The sequence below is a fragment of the Neolamprologus multifasciatus genome, chromosome 22 (assembly GCF_963576455.1).
Source record: "Neolamprologus multifasciatus chromosome 22, fNeoMul1.2, whole genome shotgun sequence".
NCBI lineage: Eukaryota > Metazoa > Chordata > Actinopteri > Cichliformes > Cichlidae > Neolamprologus > Neolamprologus multifasciatus.
Genome location: NC_140459.1, coordinates 27,645,776 through 27,660,927, shown reverse-complemented (window position 1 = coordinate 27,660,927; position 15,152 = coordinate 27,645,776). Strand labels below are relative to the sequence as shown.

Genomic DNA, 15,152 nt, shown 5'->3' with positions numbered 1-15,152 from the left:
TGGTTAGGTTGGGATTAGAGTTGGTGTTGCCAGTGATGTCAACTCAGACCTCAGAGGTTTAAGATCTTCAGACTGAAAATATACTTGTGCTTCTTTAAGTAGGCGGTTGTTGATTTTCTTGCTTGTTCTGCAAACCAAAGTGCAGCACAAGTCTTATCTCTTTGTTAGCACACACTAGCACTGTATGTGTATCATTCTTTGTGTATTTCTGCTTTTTCCCACATTCCCAACTTCATGCAGCTTGCATATTGTTTGTTTGCTTTGGGAAAAGTTATTTTACTTTGCAGTGCAAAGAGAATTGAACACATTTCAATGAGACGTTATATATTAGCTAAGTTAGCAAGCATTGCTAGGCCTGCCGGCTTAGCTAATGCATTTAATTTTTCATTTCTAAATGTTACTGCTTGGTAAATACCAAAAGAAAGTTGAATAGGCTTATAGATCTTAAAACTCTGTGTGAATTGGATGTGATTTGCACTTTAAAATATCTTTTTTGTATTGAGCAGCAACACAAAAGTAAGTAGTAAGTGTACTAATAAACTTAGCGGGATACAAAGAGGTAGAATGCCTGTTAGGAAAAACAAAAACTCACTTCAGCATTCGTTCATTTGTCTCTTCATCCATGTTCAGGGGACTGAGTGAAGATGAGGAGATGATACCGAAGGAGCCCAGAGGCTGATGGGTGATAGGTGAGGTTGTCTGACGAGTGGACATTCCACTGATAGATGGAGAGTCTCTCAGGACGGATGAAAATGGGAGGCAGGTTGGGGCACAGGAGACTGACATGTTCACCACCTCCACCATCTTCTTGTTCACAAAGGCTAGTCCTGAGTTAGGGATCTTGGAGGCCTTGGATTGGCAGTCCAAAGGCGCTTTCTCACAGCTCGATACTCCATTTACATCAGCAGGTGAAACTATCTCTCTGTTTGTCACGCCCAAGGGGTCACTTGGCCTCTGAGTGGTGCTGTTACTGTTGGGCAGATCACTGAAGCATGAAGGTTTTATAAGTATCTGTGAGGGATCTAGACATTCATGTTTCTCAGGCCCGAATAGTTGGGTCTGATGGAAACTTTGGCACTCATCTCCCGTGTTAATCCTCTCCTGATCTGTTGCACTTTCATGCACACATGGTTTGTTTCCACAGCTGCAGGGCACTGTTTCCGATTCAACGACAAAGACATCCTTCACTGAGGTTACTCCACTGATGTGTGTTTGATTGTTCGTATTCTCCCTCTGGCTGCCAATAACAGCTCTTTCCTTGACATGAGGGCTTTCTGCAGATTCTTGTAAAAGTAATACTTCAGAAACACTGCTTGATGCTGACTTTATCCTGTATGTCTCTGACAGGTACTGTGGAGAGTTTGACTTTTCAGAGGTCCCATTCTCCTTGACAATATAGCCAGGATTTGATGATGAACTCATGTCTAATGGAGATAATTCTGACTGTCCAGAATCCAGGTTGCTGTACAAAGAACAGTTTGTCCTACATGAATCTTCATGCTGTACTAAGCTCTTGCAATCTGTTTCCTGGTTAAGCAGCATATGGCCATCCTCTACATCTTCTGGGCTACTTATCTGCGGCGCAGAAACAGACTTGGTCAGCTTGCTTAGCTGCCTCTGATGCTGATCCTCCTCATAGGGCAGAGAACTAATTGATGTAAGTGAAGCCTGTATACCTCCACTTGGAAGGCTGCCGTTGCTCTCCATCTGCAGGCCTTCCAGATAGCTGCGGTGCACCGGATGATTTAACACTATTTGCTGTGGGATCTCCCGTTCGCTGGAAAAGTCCAGAGGGGGTCGTCCTCGCAGTGCGGCCTCCACCGGCCACGCTACAGAGCTGGGCTCACTCTCGATACCAGAGTCTGAAATAACAGAGGACGAGCGCTTCATGACCTTGGTGCCGACCAAACCTCCGCGATGAGTCGTCTCTTTTCTGAGCTCACCCGGAAAGAGTGGTATTACTGGACAGCCAGCGGGTACACTGATAGGAGGGACATCCTCACTTTCATCATCCACTGAGTGATTTAAAGGCATGGCGATGTTAGGCTGCTCTTCAGTGTTTTCATTCTCTATTGCATTGCTGTGGTTTGTGGCATCACAAAGTTGGGCAATTACTTCTGTTACAGGATGAGAAGACTTGTCACTGTTGTCTGCAGAATCTGTGAGGGGACTAAAGCTTGAGGAGGGAGCCAAAGGTGCCTCTCCTCTACAAGGATCACATGACTTATTTGCAACAATCTCGCCTGAACTATAGCTCTCCTTATTTTGGCTGTGATTTTCTGCTGCTTCCGTCAAGTTTTCCTTCACTGCCACGGAAAGTTCAGTTCTGCCCTCAGTAGGAATGATGTTCTGGGTACATCTGGTGTCGCTCTTATTCTGGTCTGCTGTGAGCGAGACATACAAGGGCAGGTCCGTGCATTCACGACCCAGAGAGTCCTTGGGTACTGCTGGTGATACGGCTTCTTGGCTGCTTTCGAGAATCCTCTTGGCAAGATCTAAGTTGGTTTGTTCATCAGCAGTTGCAGGCATTGGCACATGTGATGTGTACTCTGGAAAGATAAAGAAATTCAGTTTGAAGAACAAGAGTTTGGTCCTGAGACAATACATAATGAAATGTTAATAGCAGGTAGCAGAAGATATATATTTTGTAGTACGTGTTTGAGGAGACTCCACGTATCTGTCCTCAAAGATGATAGGCAGGCTGTTCCAGTCTCCGTCGATGTCCAGGCACTCAACAGGTAAAGGAGGCATCTTGGTCAAGTAGTCTGAGCTCCGTACTTCTGCAGCTATCTGGCCGTGTCTATTGATTCTAAATCAGGACAATTCAAGATTAAATATTATACTTCTTTGCACTCACAGAATGAGTTTTCTGACAGGCGTGGTACTTACAGTTCCTCTTGAAATGTCAGAGATATCTCTTTGTGGTGCTCGGTGAAAAAGTATGCCTCAGAGAACCTCCTGACCTTGTGTTTCCAGAGACATACAAAAAAATTAATTTTTGATAAGAGCCTCAGTCTCAGTCTCAGATCACCGGCAAACATATGGTTGGGTTCAATTTCTTGGTTCAATAAGCAAGACAAATTTACCAAGTATTTGATGAGCACAAACAACAGACAAAAAAGCTTGAGAGCTACTCCACTGTGTAGCACATTTTCATATTAAACAGCCCAGTGATTTAATAGAAACTGCAGGGGAAATCATATTAGATTGCTCAGCAAGTTTTAGGATATAGAGGTCCAGAATGGCATTTATAATTTGAATAATTCCTTTTGAAACACTCAAAGCTCACAAATAATCAAGTGCATCAGCAATGAGACTAAACATAGTCTAAACGTGGACTCAGAGAGGGAGCAGCAAGCCTGCTGTGTTAATGGCAACAGGTTTGATGCATTTTACACAAGATTGGAAATTAGTGTATTCAATATTTAACAACAGAATAAATTATGTGCATGGAAAAAAGGACAACTTGATTTAATGGGACATGTCTGATCAGGGGTTCATGATATGAAATTACATCATTTAAACTTTTGTCTCTGATCTTACACATATTCAGTAAGCATAGCTGGACTGGCCATCAGGCATACCGGGTATTTGCCCGGTATGCCCGATGGTGATTTTTCGTTTTCATCGGCTGATGTTTTTTTGTTGTTGCTTTTTTTAACGGTATAAACAATGAAAGGTGGTGGATTGGCCAGATGCTGGCAGATGTGTAAAAATAACTGGTGGTGGTGGTGGTTTCTATGGCGAAGCTTCCATAGAGGCCAGCAGGTGGATGAGGGAAAGGGGAGGCAGGAGGAGCAGAGACCCGAGGCGGCCGCCGGTCCGAGTGTCAGGTGAACTAAACGTCCGGTAAGAAGTTATGACCTGCAGTCTATCTGGGTCAGATATAAACCGAGTTTATGTGTAGTTTATTTTTGTTGTGCTGACTTTTTACAGTCAGTTACGTCAGTTACAATAACTCGTACAGCGTACTAGCTAGCATGACAGAGTTTCTATACTGCTGGGTGGGAGCTATGATGTTACTGATAGTGAACTTTATTTTATTCATAAGGTTAGTTAGTAGAGTTGCCAACCGTCCCATAAAAAACGGAATCGTCTCATATTCAGGGAAAATATTACGCGTTTCGCATTGAGCTGAGAAGGAACACAGTTTGTCCCAAACTTCAGCTAGAATGGAAAAGACACAAAGCTGGAGTTATTCTGTGTCTTTGCTGCACAGCTGCCTCTTCTTTGCTCATTCTCTCCTCCTCTCTCTCCCTCTCTGTTGTTATTTCAATCATGAAACTGATCAATGATCAGCTGATCGACTTTTCTCTCTTGTTTGTTTATCGCACCCTTTGCGCCAGAAAGAGGAAACCAGCGGATGTCGCACTAAACAACAGCAGCACGTTTACGCTTGATCAACTGTTGTCAAAGGAGCTTGCAAAGAAAAGCGTCTGGACTTCTTTAAGTTGCTTGAAGACGTTTCACCTCTCATCCGAGAAACTCAACTGTTGTTAGAATTTTTTAATATTAATTTCTAGTATCAGTTGATGTTTGCTGGAGCCACAGCTGTAAAGGCTGCTGGTCATGACATGGGTTTGGATATGTGGTGAGAGGCAAACATGAAAATGAAACCAGGAGATGTCCTTACTGAATCATCAGAGCTGAACAGGTGATGGAGAAACAGTAGGGGTGCAACGATACTCGTATCGGTGTTGAACCGTTCGATACAGTGCTTTCGGTTCGGTATGCATATGTATCGAACAATACAAAATTTTTAAGTTTATTTTATCAATTTTTCTTCTGACGATGCTGTCTGTGTTGAGCGCTCAGTGGATCTGCGTTCGACTACTCCGCCTAGGCTGCACTGTTGAGTGCAGATCCACTGAGCGCAGCGCAAGCTAGCAAGACAGAGGCTAAACAACATGGCAACTGCCTCAGCTGTACTTTTGAGTTAAAATATATATTTATAATTTTAATAAATGACAAATTAAAAATGAACATTTTTTTGTATCAAAAAAATATCGAACCGTTACACCAAAGTATCGAACCGAACTGTGAATTTTGTGTATCGTTGCACCCCTCAGAAACAGGTTTACCTTTTAGGTTATGAACTGTTTCTGAGAGACAAATAACACCAGGACCCTTTTCTAAGTAGCTGACAGCTGGTAACTGTGCAGGGGCGGGTCTAACAAAGTTTTGCCAGGTGGGCCAGGTAGGGCATTAACATTTAAAATGTTTTGCTTTTAATAAATAATTATCTGAATCTTACAACCAAAGTTTTGATCTTATGTAACATGTATAGAAATCATACATATACCAACAAGACAGTGCATATCACTGTCACAACAGCGTTTATTTTCATTCAAAGGCTTTATGGCTTTTCTTATAATACCTTGTCTCTAGTCAAAATGCCCGGGCAGATTTTTTTGTCCCAGTCCAGCCTTGTCAGTAAGCTAAGCACAGACTTTTCATGCTCCTTACCCACCTGCAATCAAATCTTCTGTTTGAGAAAGTCAACTAGGCTTAAGGGCAGGGGAGGGAGAGCTAATAAGGCTTATTTAGACAGAGGATGAACTGAGGGTCAGTATGGATATATAATAATAAATTGAAATCATGTGCAGTTACTCTAGAAGAATCCAAGAATAAATATGCAGAGCTGGAATTGAGAACAAAGCTCCCCTTTTAAAGACTGACTTGGCTGCCTCTGGTATCTTATTATCTTCATGTAATTAAACAGACATTGATGTCATGGGATCAGATGTATTTCCAATACCAAACTTTAAGGAGACAGTAACATGTATATTCTTTTTACAGAACTTTATGCACTCCTGTGAAAAACTAAGTACACCTCATTCAGCAGCTTATAGAACCATCTTTACTAGCAAGAATGTGAAGTAATCACTTTCTCTATGACTTTATTAGATTCTAACATCACTGTGGGGGGATTTTTGGCCCACTCATCTTTACAACACCGTGTTGGTAGGGTGCAGGTTGACTTTGGAAGTCAAGAAAAGGAAGCAAGTGAAGGCAGGAACAGGGATTAAATATTGGAAGTTGAAGAAGGAGCAAAGCACAAAAACTGGTCCTGGGTGGTAGGGAAGAGTTGCCAGAAGGTGTTGAAGGTTAAGGATGTAGGTGATGATCAGTGAACAGAGACCAGCCAGTAATTGGTAGTAGAAGAAGAAGAAGATGAACAGTAGGTAGAAGGCCTGATCTGATTGATGGATTTTTCAAGTCTTGAGGTTTGCTCCTGGCAGCTCTTCCTAAAAAGTAATTTTTGTAATATCTCTGGGCTTTGCTTGAGGTAATCTTGGGATGAATTTGCTGGGATGTCCACCCCTGGGAGGACTGCGTCACCTCTGCTTTTACAGAGGTCAGTCCTTTTTGGGACGATCACTTAATCAATAGCACCTGGCTCCTACTTAACCTCCAAATTGGAAGCAATAAGGCTGTACTTCATTTTTCACGAGTGCACATTGAGTCCTGTGAAAGCGCTGTATCCAAACTATCTTCATGATGGACAAATTTAACAGTACTTTTTTAGTGCATAACAGTTACTGATGCTTGATTGGGCTTAACTTTGACATGTTTTTCCTCATCAATGTGAAAGTTAGTTTGATTCTTCTTAGACAGACTGTTGTTCAGTATCATGTTACTTTCTGAAAACTGGTGACAACATGCCTTTAAGGAGCTGCTTTCAGAGATAAAATGTCAATGCTTATGAAACATGTTTTATTGTTCTGTGGTATTCTTGCATTTTAGCGTGGGTGGATCACAATCACTATATTTAAACATATCGGCACCAGGGCCTAATAAAGGCTCAGCACCTCGGAGAGGCAAATGATGACGTTTGAACATTGTATAAGCCTGCCTTTGATGGAGCTGAACTCTCACCCTGAGCGTGTGGTGCTCCTGGGCCAGATAGGACAGGATGTGGGGGTTGAACACAGCGGCCTCCAGGAAGCAGCTCCACAGAGCAGCCAGCTGGAAGCAGAGCTGGCTTACGTCCCTGCTGATCTGCTCCGCCACCTTCTCGTGGCCTTCTTGCAGCTGAAAAGAAAAACGCAGTCCTGTAATATTTAGCTGAAAGTGTTGCATTTCAAAGAACTCCCAGAATAAAGCATGCACAAGTCCAAGGCTGGGTGATTGTCCTGCTCACATATTTATACCTACAAAGAAAACAGTATCTACAATCTGTCTGATATGAAAATGACTGTGGGCGGATTATTAATAGGAAATTTATGTCCAAGTATGGAGTGGCAGTTTGCCTACACAGCGAAGAATTGTCAAATCCTAGATTGACTGGTTGGCAGCTGCTCAACTAAACACTAATCACGACCATTTTTACTGGTATCATCTAATAGCTTCATTATACTGAAAAGCTCCGGCCTCATAAACAGATTTTATTAAATGCCCCAACATATTCTGATTAAGGCACATATCAATGCACACTGTGATGCCAGAAAACACAGAAATTAAAACCAAATGCAGAAAAACAACCAGGGTAAAAGCACTTAAGTAGTAACAAACAGAGTGGGAAAGGAGTGAGACGGAGATCACACAACAAGCTGACAAAGACTGAAGTAGAAAATCAACTAACTGCACACAGCATGGAGAATAATAATAACAGGTGAACGCCATCAACAATGACAGGACAAAAAAATGAGGGAACTAAAACACTTCCTTTTTTTCAGCTAAACTAAAGGAAGTAAACTGAAATAAGTACTAAGAATAGATTCCCGCACATAAACATAAAGATCACGAGAGCCTGAACTCTCTTAGTCAAGCTTTCATGTCATTTCTTTAAGGAGCTTTCAGGAATAGTTCTCCAGGATTCACTCTTCTTTGGATGTTGGCTGCTTTATGCTTTTTGGTCAAGGTGAACACTGTGCACACTGGTAAATGGACTGGTTCTTATATAGCTTTTCTACTCTCCCGGAGTACTCAAAGCACTCTATACAACACGCCACATTGACCCCATACACACCCATTCACACAAGCACTATGAGAGCTTTCTAACTATCATTCATACTCTGATGGATGCATTGGAGAGCAAGTCGGTTAGTACAACACGAGGATATTTGTCATGCCAACTGGGGGAGCCGGGGACCAACCTTCCAATCAGCAGCTGACCTGCTCTACCTCCTGAGCTACAGCCACCCCAAACTGTTACACTGTTTCAGTAATGTTGAGGTCCGAGCTCTGGAGAGGCCTGTCCATGACTGATGATGTGTGTCTATGTTTTTACTGCAGTGTGTTTGGGATCATTGTCAAGCTAAAATAAAAAGCTGTTGCCAATCAGAACTCCAGTTGTATCATGGTGGATCAAAATCTGATGGCACTTTTCTATCTTCATAATTCCATACATTAGACAAGATTCCCAACACCACTGGCTAAAATTTGTATATCTGTATATCTCTCAAATCAATTCAATTCAATTTTATTTATATAGCGCCAAATCACAACAAAAGTCGCCTCAAGGCGCTCTCATGACCCACTCAATGATTTGAACCCCAAACGTATATAACCACTACTTATACTACCACCACCCTTCCACAGAGTCCTTTTCTGATGAGTCTTCGGATTTTTTCCTAAATCAGATACTGTTCATCTGTGATATATATCATTAGGTCTGCTACATCTTATTTTGTCCCACACTTGCTCAGTTACCTCCAATTTTTTAAGAGCACATTGCACACCATGATGAGATACGCCAAGTTTTTGACTAATAGCTCTTTGAGAATCACTTCACTGGTGTAAAAATACTGTTTTATAAGTTGTCTTTGGCATTTTTTGCAGATTCATCTAAACACATGGAAGCAAATCGTGATTTTTTTCACAGGCAGCTCGTAATAAAGTGCCTATAGATAATACTTAAAAGTCTTTCTTTGCTAAGTTTCTGTTATGTCCGGTGAGAACACTGGCTCATCCTGTACTTGATTGCTTGATAGTTCATAGGTCAGTGTTGAGTGACTTAATAAATGGTCAGTGAGAAGGAGTGGACTAAAAATGTTGAGTTAGAATGTCTAGAAAACTTTTGCTCCAGATCACTTTAAAAATTAAGACGTTTGATTCCTTAGAAGCACATAACAATATAAAGAAATAACTTTTTTAATGTGAATCTATTCTTAGCATGCTGGTGCTTTTTTGTATTAGAATAGAAACAAACAGGAAACAGCAGGTACTATGGACTAGTGACATATCAAAGTGAAAAGTGACAGAGGCTGCTTTGTTGGTTAGACTCTTACATAGAGCTCTATAATAAAGTATTTTTGTTATTGTCAGTGTGTGCTGTGTGTTGATGAGGTTAAAAATAAAATAGCGTTATGTCAATAATTCACATACAAGTAATGGTTTGATTGATTGTTAAGTTTAATTATTTTTACTTATAGATTAACCTGCATTTTTCCTATTTTTTGTTTAATAAAATATTTATAAAGAGACAATAAGATAAGATATGTTTGTTACTATCATACAAAGGCATGAACTTACCTGTAGCTCTATTGTCAGCTGATTTAGAGTTTCTTCTACAGGCGACACATCTGTGGGAATAAATATTTGGGGAGTTTTAACTTTCATTATCCTGTGACAGAGGGTCATACACACATATAGTTTGAAAATCTTATAAAACAAGTTAAGCATATGTGCACAGTTTTAGATATAGACAAGCTGAAGTGAAGGGAACTGAAATGGCTTGTTTTACTGTGGCTAAGAGGCTGCACGAAGCCCCGTCTAAAAGGGCAAATATGGAAACATTTACATTCACTGCTTAAGACCATGTGATCAAACTGTGTTCAGGAAACTGGAGGTTACAATTAGCATGCTTGTACTCCACTACATATATACGAAGTTAAGGTTTTAGGGGAAATGAAGTGTCACTGTACCAGAGTTGGAAAAAGGTTTACAGAATACATAACAAGTACTCTAAGTACATCAAATAATAGCAGTACTTATAGTTTAGTTTTCAGTACAGGTAAACTGTTTAATGTTAGTCCTCTATTTCTATTGGGGTGATTTTAAATTACTTTCTGACAAGGTCATTAAAATAATACTTTTTCTACAGTTTTAATCATATTTTTTTAATAATTTACATTGTCGTAAAAATAAAAACAGTTCATGCATTATTAAAATGTTCCAATATGTTATTTTCAGATCTCACTAGACTTTTAATGAAGAAACAGGTCCAAGGCTTTCTATATATGTGCCACCTGATTCCAGAGGAATCTGCTGCAGCTGTGGGATCTCCTTCATCAGTGCTGTGTAGTACGTGTGCAGGCCTCTGTGTGCCACCAACAGGAGGCGACAGAGCCGCCGGTGCCACGTATGAGCTCTCTGCAGGCAGTTTTCACTGGGCACATAAAAACTTCCCTGAGGAGAAGGACAGAGGAAATGTCAGCTACTATGTAGGTCACAAGTCACCTCTCAAGTATAATGTCCTCTTTTAATGACAAACATGCACACATACTTGAACTTAACAGGTTCTACTATAGCCTGGTTTGAAGGTTTGTTGCTCTGACCTCTTAGTAATAGAAGCTTACTTTTGCAGTCACAATAACTCCTTGGAAGATCTGATACAATAAAACAAATGCCTCTTAAACACAGCTAGCTGTAAGCTGCAAAAGCAGATCAAGACATTTATGTGGCACATGTGGATGTATGGCAGGTCCCAGGTGTGGGAACTTGGCCCAAGAAGCAAAGCACTGTTTGGAGAAAAGTCTTTTTAAAATCTGTGCAACAATCTGTATGAAATAGTACATAGTATAGTATTTAACTATGCTTCACATTATATCCACTGAACTAGAATCAAACGTCCAGACACAGGTCCTTTGTTTGTGCCTGTAGGTAGATATGGTTTTGAGTAGATGAGTCATCCCCCAAATAGTGCCCAAAAAATTGCATCTCCGTCATGAAAGCACCACCATCAGTTTTTTCTGAGTGATAGCTGGTGTAGAAAAGTTCTTTTTATTTTGCACTTCATCCAAAAGAAGGAAACTGAAACTCAGAATGTAAAGGGTGCGAGTCATCAAGTATAACAAAAACAACTAACCCCTGTCAGTGTCTGCTGTGGCTCACTCATCTGCCTGCCAGCCCATTAACCACTGAGTGTGTCTTTCTTACATAAATAAGTGTATGCTAAAATGTAGGTGAAAAGCTGCTTGACAAGGAACCAGCACATAAAAAGAGAAATAATAAAAACAACAAGATCTGGTAGCTTAAGTACAAACCTCTGCTTTCTGATCGGTCATTAAAATCTGGGCTGTAATATGGGCCTTTGTTCCAGCAGATGGCTCTCTAACAATGAAAGACGGGCTCTAGCTGTGCTTCACCAAAGCCGTTAATAGCATTTGCTGGCACTGTGCAACCAACTACAAATCACCAAAGCCTTGAAGTCTTCTAGAAGAGACAGTGGTCTAAAAAGACTGTATCACTTTAGACGTGAGTCATCACAGTATGCCTACCACCATCCATGGTCCCTGACCCCAAACACTCATCAGAGTTCTTCCCACCCAGTGACAAGATTTCTGGCTGCCTCTGTGGAGCGTAGAGCTCCAAAAGGCATGTGATGCCTGAGTATCAGGACATACTGTAATTTCCCTCGAGCTAGTGAAGTTGCCAGCCCTATCATCATACCTGTGCACACTCTGTAATTGCTCCAGTGGAGTATACCCGAACCAGGAAGGAACACCTGTATGTTTTCTTCCATAATTCTCTTTAGCTTTATAGAGGCCCGCTGGGAACAGTCTGTAAGCGAGGTGCACCGAAAAATAGCTTTTTTCCCCCTATAAACTAGTCATTACCCTAAAAGCACAGTTTCTCTACACACTAAAAATGGTTAAAATCTGCCACAGTTCACCTGATGTCGATTTCTGCTTCTGTTTGCTGCTTGTTTAATTTGCTATGGAGCCGTTTACTTCTGAAGCATGCAGGTAGCGTTTCTTTCCAGTGTTCCAGTTTTGTGTATAATTTTTACAAAGAAACACCAAATTTTAAAAAGTCTTATCTTACAGCAGAAGCACAAGATTTAGACAAAATGACACATGTTAAGGGGGAAAGTGCTGGAAACTAAGTGTAGCCGCAGGTAAAAAGCTGTAAATAAATGAAGGTGAAAGAGTCTGCAGCGTTGTGCGCAGCTTTCACCTGCAGCTATGTGGTACGTGGCGCTTGCAAGCACAACTCATTACTGTGATCAAACGCAACCCCCCCGCTTGGCTAAACGCTGAGCTTATTAAAGCGCCCAGCCAGGGGTGGGAGTAAAAACTGGGAGGAGCGGCAAGGTGGCGTGGGGGCCTGGGAGCTCATTAGGATTTACTGTGCAGACCGTGACGTTCACGGAGACCTGAGAGATGCATGTTATAAAACCTGAGGAAAAACTCTTTGTACCTTATGTTGGTGTAATTACCAAATATACAAAAGAAAGCTAAACTCAGTAAGGAGCAACAGCCCCAAAATATAATTTTTGGATATGAGGTGATACCTGAAAACAGCAGCAGTGATTCGAGTTGCGTTGGGAGTACACCGCTGCATTGGGTTCTGCAATTCTTGGAAGACTTGAAAAAGGTCACACTTTTTGTTTCCTTTTGTCTGCTCAGTACTGTTTGCTCCGAGTCCAAAGAGTCACGAGGACAGGCTAGCTGTGCAAAGAGATACTGTGTGGCTCCTTATCTGTAAACTACGCAAACTAGTCTAGACAGGAATCTATGTGAGATTAAAACTATCATTCACCCGTGCTTGGTAGAAACACTGCATTGTAACATATTGAAATATAAAATATTTTCTTCTAGTTTTAAGAAGTGCATGTAACTTTATACATGAATCTTCCATTTACAGGAGAAATGATGGTAAATAAGTGGCACTGTGTCTCAAATGCACCCACACAGTGGATCGACAAATGCACAAAACCTTTTTATGAGTCTTTTGGAAAAAAGAAATCGCTGGAATCACCACTCTGATTTTTAATGATATCTTTTCACACTGGACCCTCTGATGAGGCCTTTTCGGGCTCGCTTTCCATACGCTTGACACGCCTGCTGTATACTGGTTGTGTCTCCGTACGGCTGCAGATTTCTCACTTTTATCTGTGAGCTGTAGGGCTTGTTAACCAAAGTGCTGCATTCTCTCCTATTGACAGCTAGCTACACACTCACAGAATCAAGGCTAATTACACAACTAAAGAAAGAAAGAAGTTGTTGAGTCACAATAACAAATATGAGTCATGGGTGTCTTTTATCACCTGCTACTATTGAATACAGCTTTTTACTAATATATGCCTAGGTGAATAAAAGGCAATAAAATAAATTTGCTATAGGCCATATATAATCATGATTAGTAATTATGATAGATTATTATTTATTTCATTGTGAATCTTAAGTGCGCTATAAATAAGCCAGAAGCATGAGAGACAGCACCATCATTTCCAGTGGGAGTTCCTATCAATTCCAGATGCTAAGCCTGGAAGCCTACAAGCCTGGGCAAGCGGCTTCAACAAATAGTATGAAACACCACAGCGCTGCACAGTGATAATCACCACGTTGGCCTCTGGTCTTAAAACCTACAGGATTCTGCATAGTGCCAACAAATGACTGATTCCGAAGGACAGACAAGGTCTGGAATCTGTAATCCAAATCAGGACGACTCCCTTCCCAGCTCAAAATCCCGTTGCTTCTGGATGACATGCCCAAGCAAATCCCGGCTAAATCTGTCGGCCTCTGTTCCTAAACCTTTCTGTTTACGTCATCGCTTGGCATTTAGCTGCTCGCTGACAAAAAGAAGAGAACAACCAGCTCAAAGGGAGACATTTGTTTTCAGCTTTGTGAGACAAAATAGGCTTTGACTTTGTATGACTTTCTATCTGAAAGCAGCTGAACCGCTAAAGGTTAACACACCTCAGAGATGACAGGTTTGCAGTAGCCAGCGCCGAACACGAGGTTCTCTACAGACATGGCGGACGGGTCGTTCGTGCTCTCTGGCGAGCCCTTCCCAAGCCAGGAGCCCTTCCCCGTACGGGCAAAGCTGGAGAGAGGGCAGGGATGACACAGCAGGGGCAAAGTATGAATATGTTTGTGTTGTGTTTAGCGTTTGTGACTCTGAAGGAAGACGTGAACTGAGAAATAAGAGCAGTTCTGCTGCAATCAGTCAAGTGCTGCAGTAATCTATGTAATGCATGTTGGAACATCGACTATGACACTGACGGCTGAATTCATCAGATGAGTGTTTGGAAAATTATTCATTCAGCTCGCCAAGAGATACATTATCAATCGCAAAAGATGTGCCAGCAGTTCAAGCTCACGTTCTCGCCTGCTTGACTGTATGGGTTTCTTTTTAGTTAAAATTTTCACTTAAAAAATTAAAACCTGCTCATTGCAGATGTTTGACCTTTTTTCTTGAACACATCTCCAAACAGCATTCAAAGCCATAGATTACAAAATGATTAGCGGATTAGCAGATTGTGCAGTGAAAAGAATAGTTGGGTTCCTGAGATCATACCAAATCAGATACAAATTTGTGTAATGTGAAGATTCGGGGTCTGCAGGATGCGAAAAAGTTGCAAGCTTTCCAGACTTTACCTGAGGAGGGGCTGATGTAAGGCAACCAGTGAAGCGTGGATGGAGACAGAAATGACTGACAAGTGGAAATAGTCGAACATGACAGGGACGTGGTGGTGGAGGCCTCTTCGCGGGTGGAAATGGAGGCTGAGGGTCCGACTGCTGATCAAGGGGACAGTCGCTATATCAGCCAACCTGAGGGAGTAAAAACAAACCCAACTCTTTAAGTGAAAATCGTCCTTTTTTGCCATCGTCCATAATGTTTGCAGCTGTTCCATTAGAATGGCTCATCTAGCAAAGGACAGAATATAACTAAACAACATCATTGATGGAAGTACTCAGATGTTTTAATTAGATAATGCTACACTGTAAAGTTCTCCGTTGGTATATTAACTTAATCAGGAAACCCTAATGAAAATATTTACAGTTAAAGTTTTTAATATGACGAATCATAACTGTTATTTATGTTATGAGTAGACTGTTAAAACTAAGCAGAATTTCAATGCCTGCTTTTTTCAGCACTGAAAATGAGAATGAAATAATACATTAAAAAAAAATTAAAATCTGATCATCTTTGTATCTGTGCCAGAGAGTGCAGATTAACTAAAGAAGTGGTTTTATTGC

General features: G+C 41.2%; 1 protein-coding gene across 1 annotated transcript in view; it reads right to left on the bottom strand.

Moving 5' to 3' along the window:
• Positions 1 to 15,152, bottom strand: part of fam135b (family with sequence similarity 135 member B) — a 55,689-nt gene that overhangs the window by 15,651 nt on the left and 24,886 nt on the right. The window contains exons 6-13 of the mRNA XM_085148877.1: positions 14,550 to 14,723; positions 13,869 to 13,995; positions 10,194 to 10,353; positions 9,478 to 9,527; positions 6,880 to 7,035; positions 2,890 to 2,963; positions 2,655 to 2,809; positions 593 to 2,549 (exon numbers count right to left, since the gene is read on the bottom strand). Coding sequence (XP_085005003.1) covers positions 593 to 2,549; positions 2,655 to 2,809; positions 2,890 to 2,963; positions 6,880 to 7,035; positions 9,478 to 9,527; positions 10,194 to 10,353; positions 13,869 to 13,995; positions 14,550 to 14,723 — 2,853 coding nt within the window. The remainder of the gene's footprint in view (positions 1 to 592; positions 2,550 to 2,654; positions 2,810 to 2,889; positions 2,964 to 6,879; positions 7,036 to 9,477; positions 9,528 to 10,193; positions 10,354 to 13,868; positions 13,996 to 14,549; positions 14,724 to 15,152) is intronic.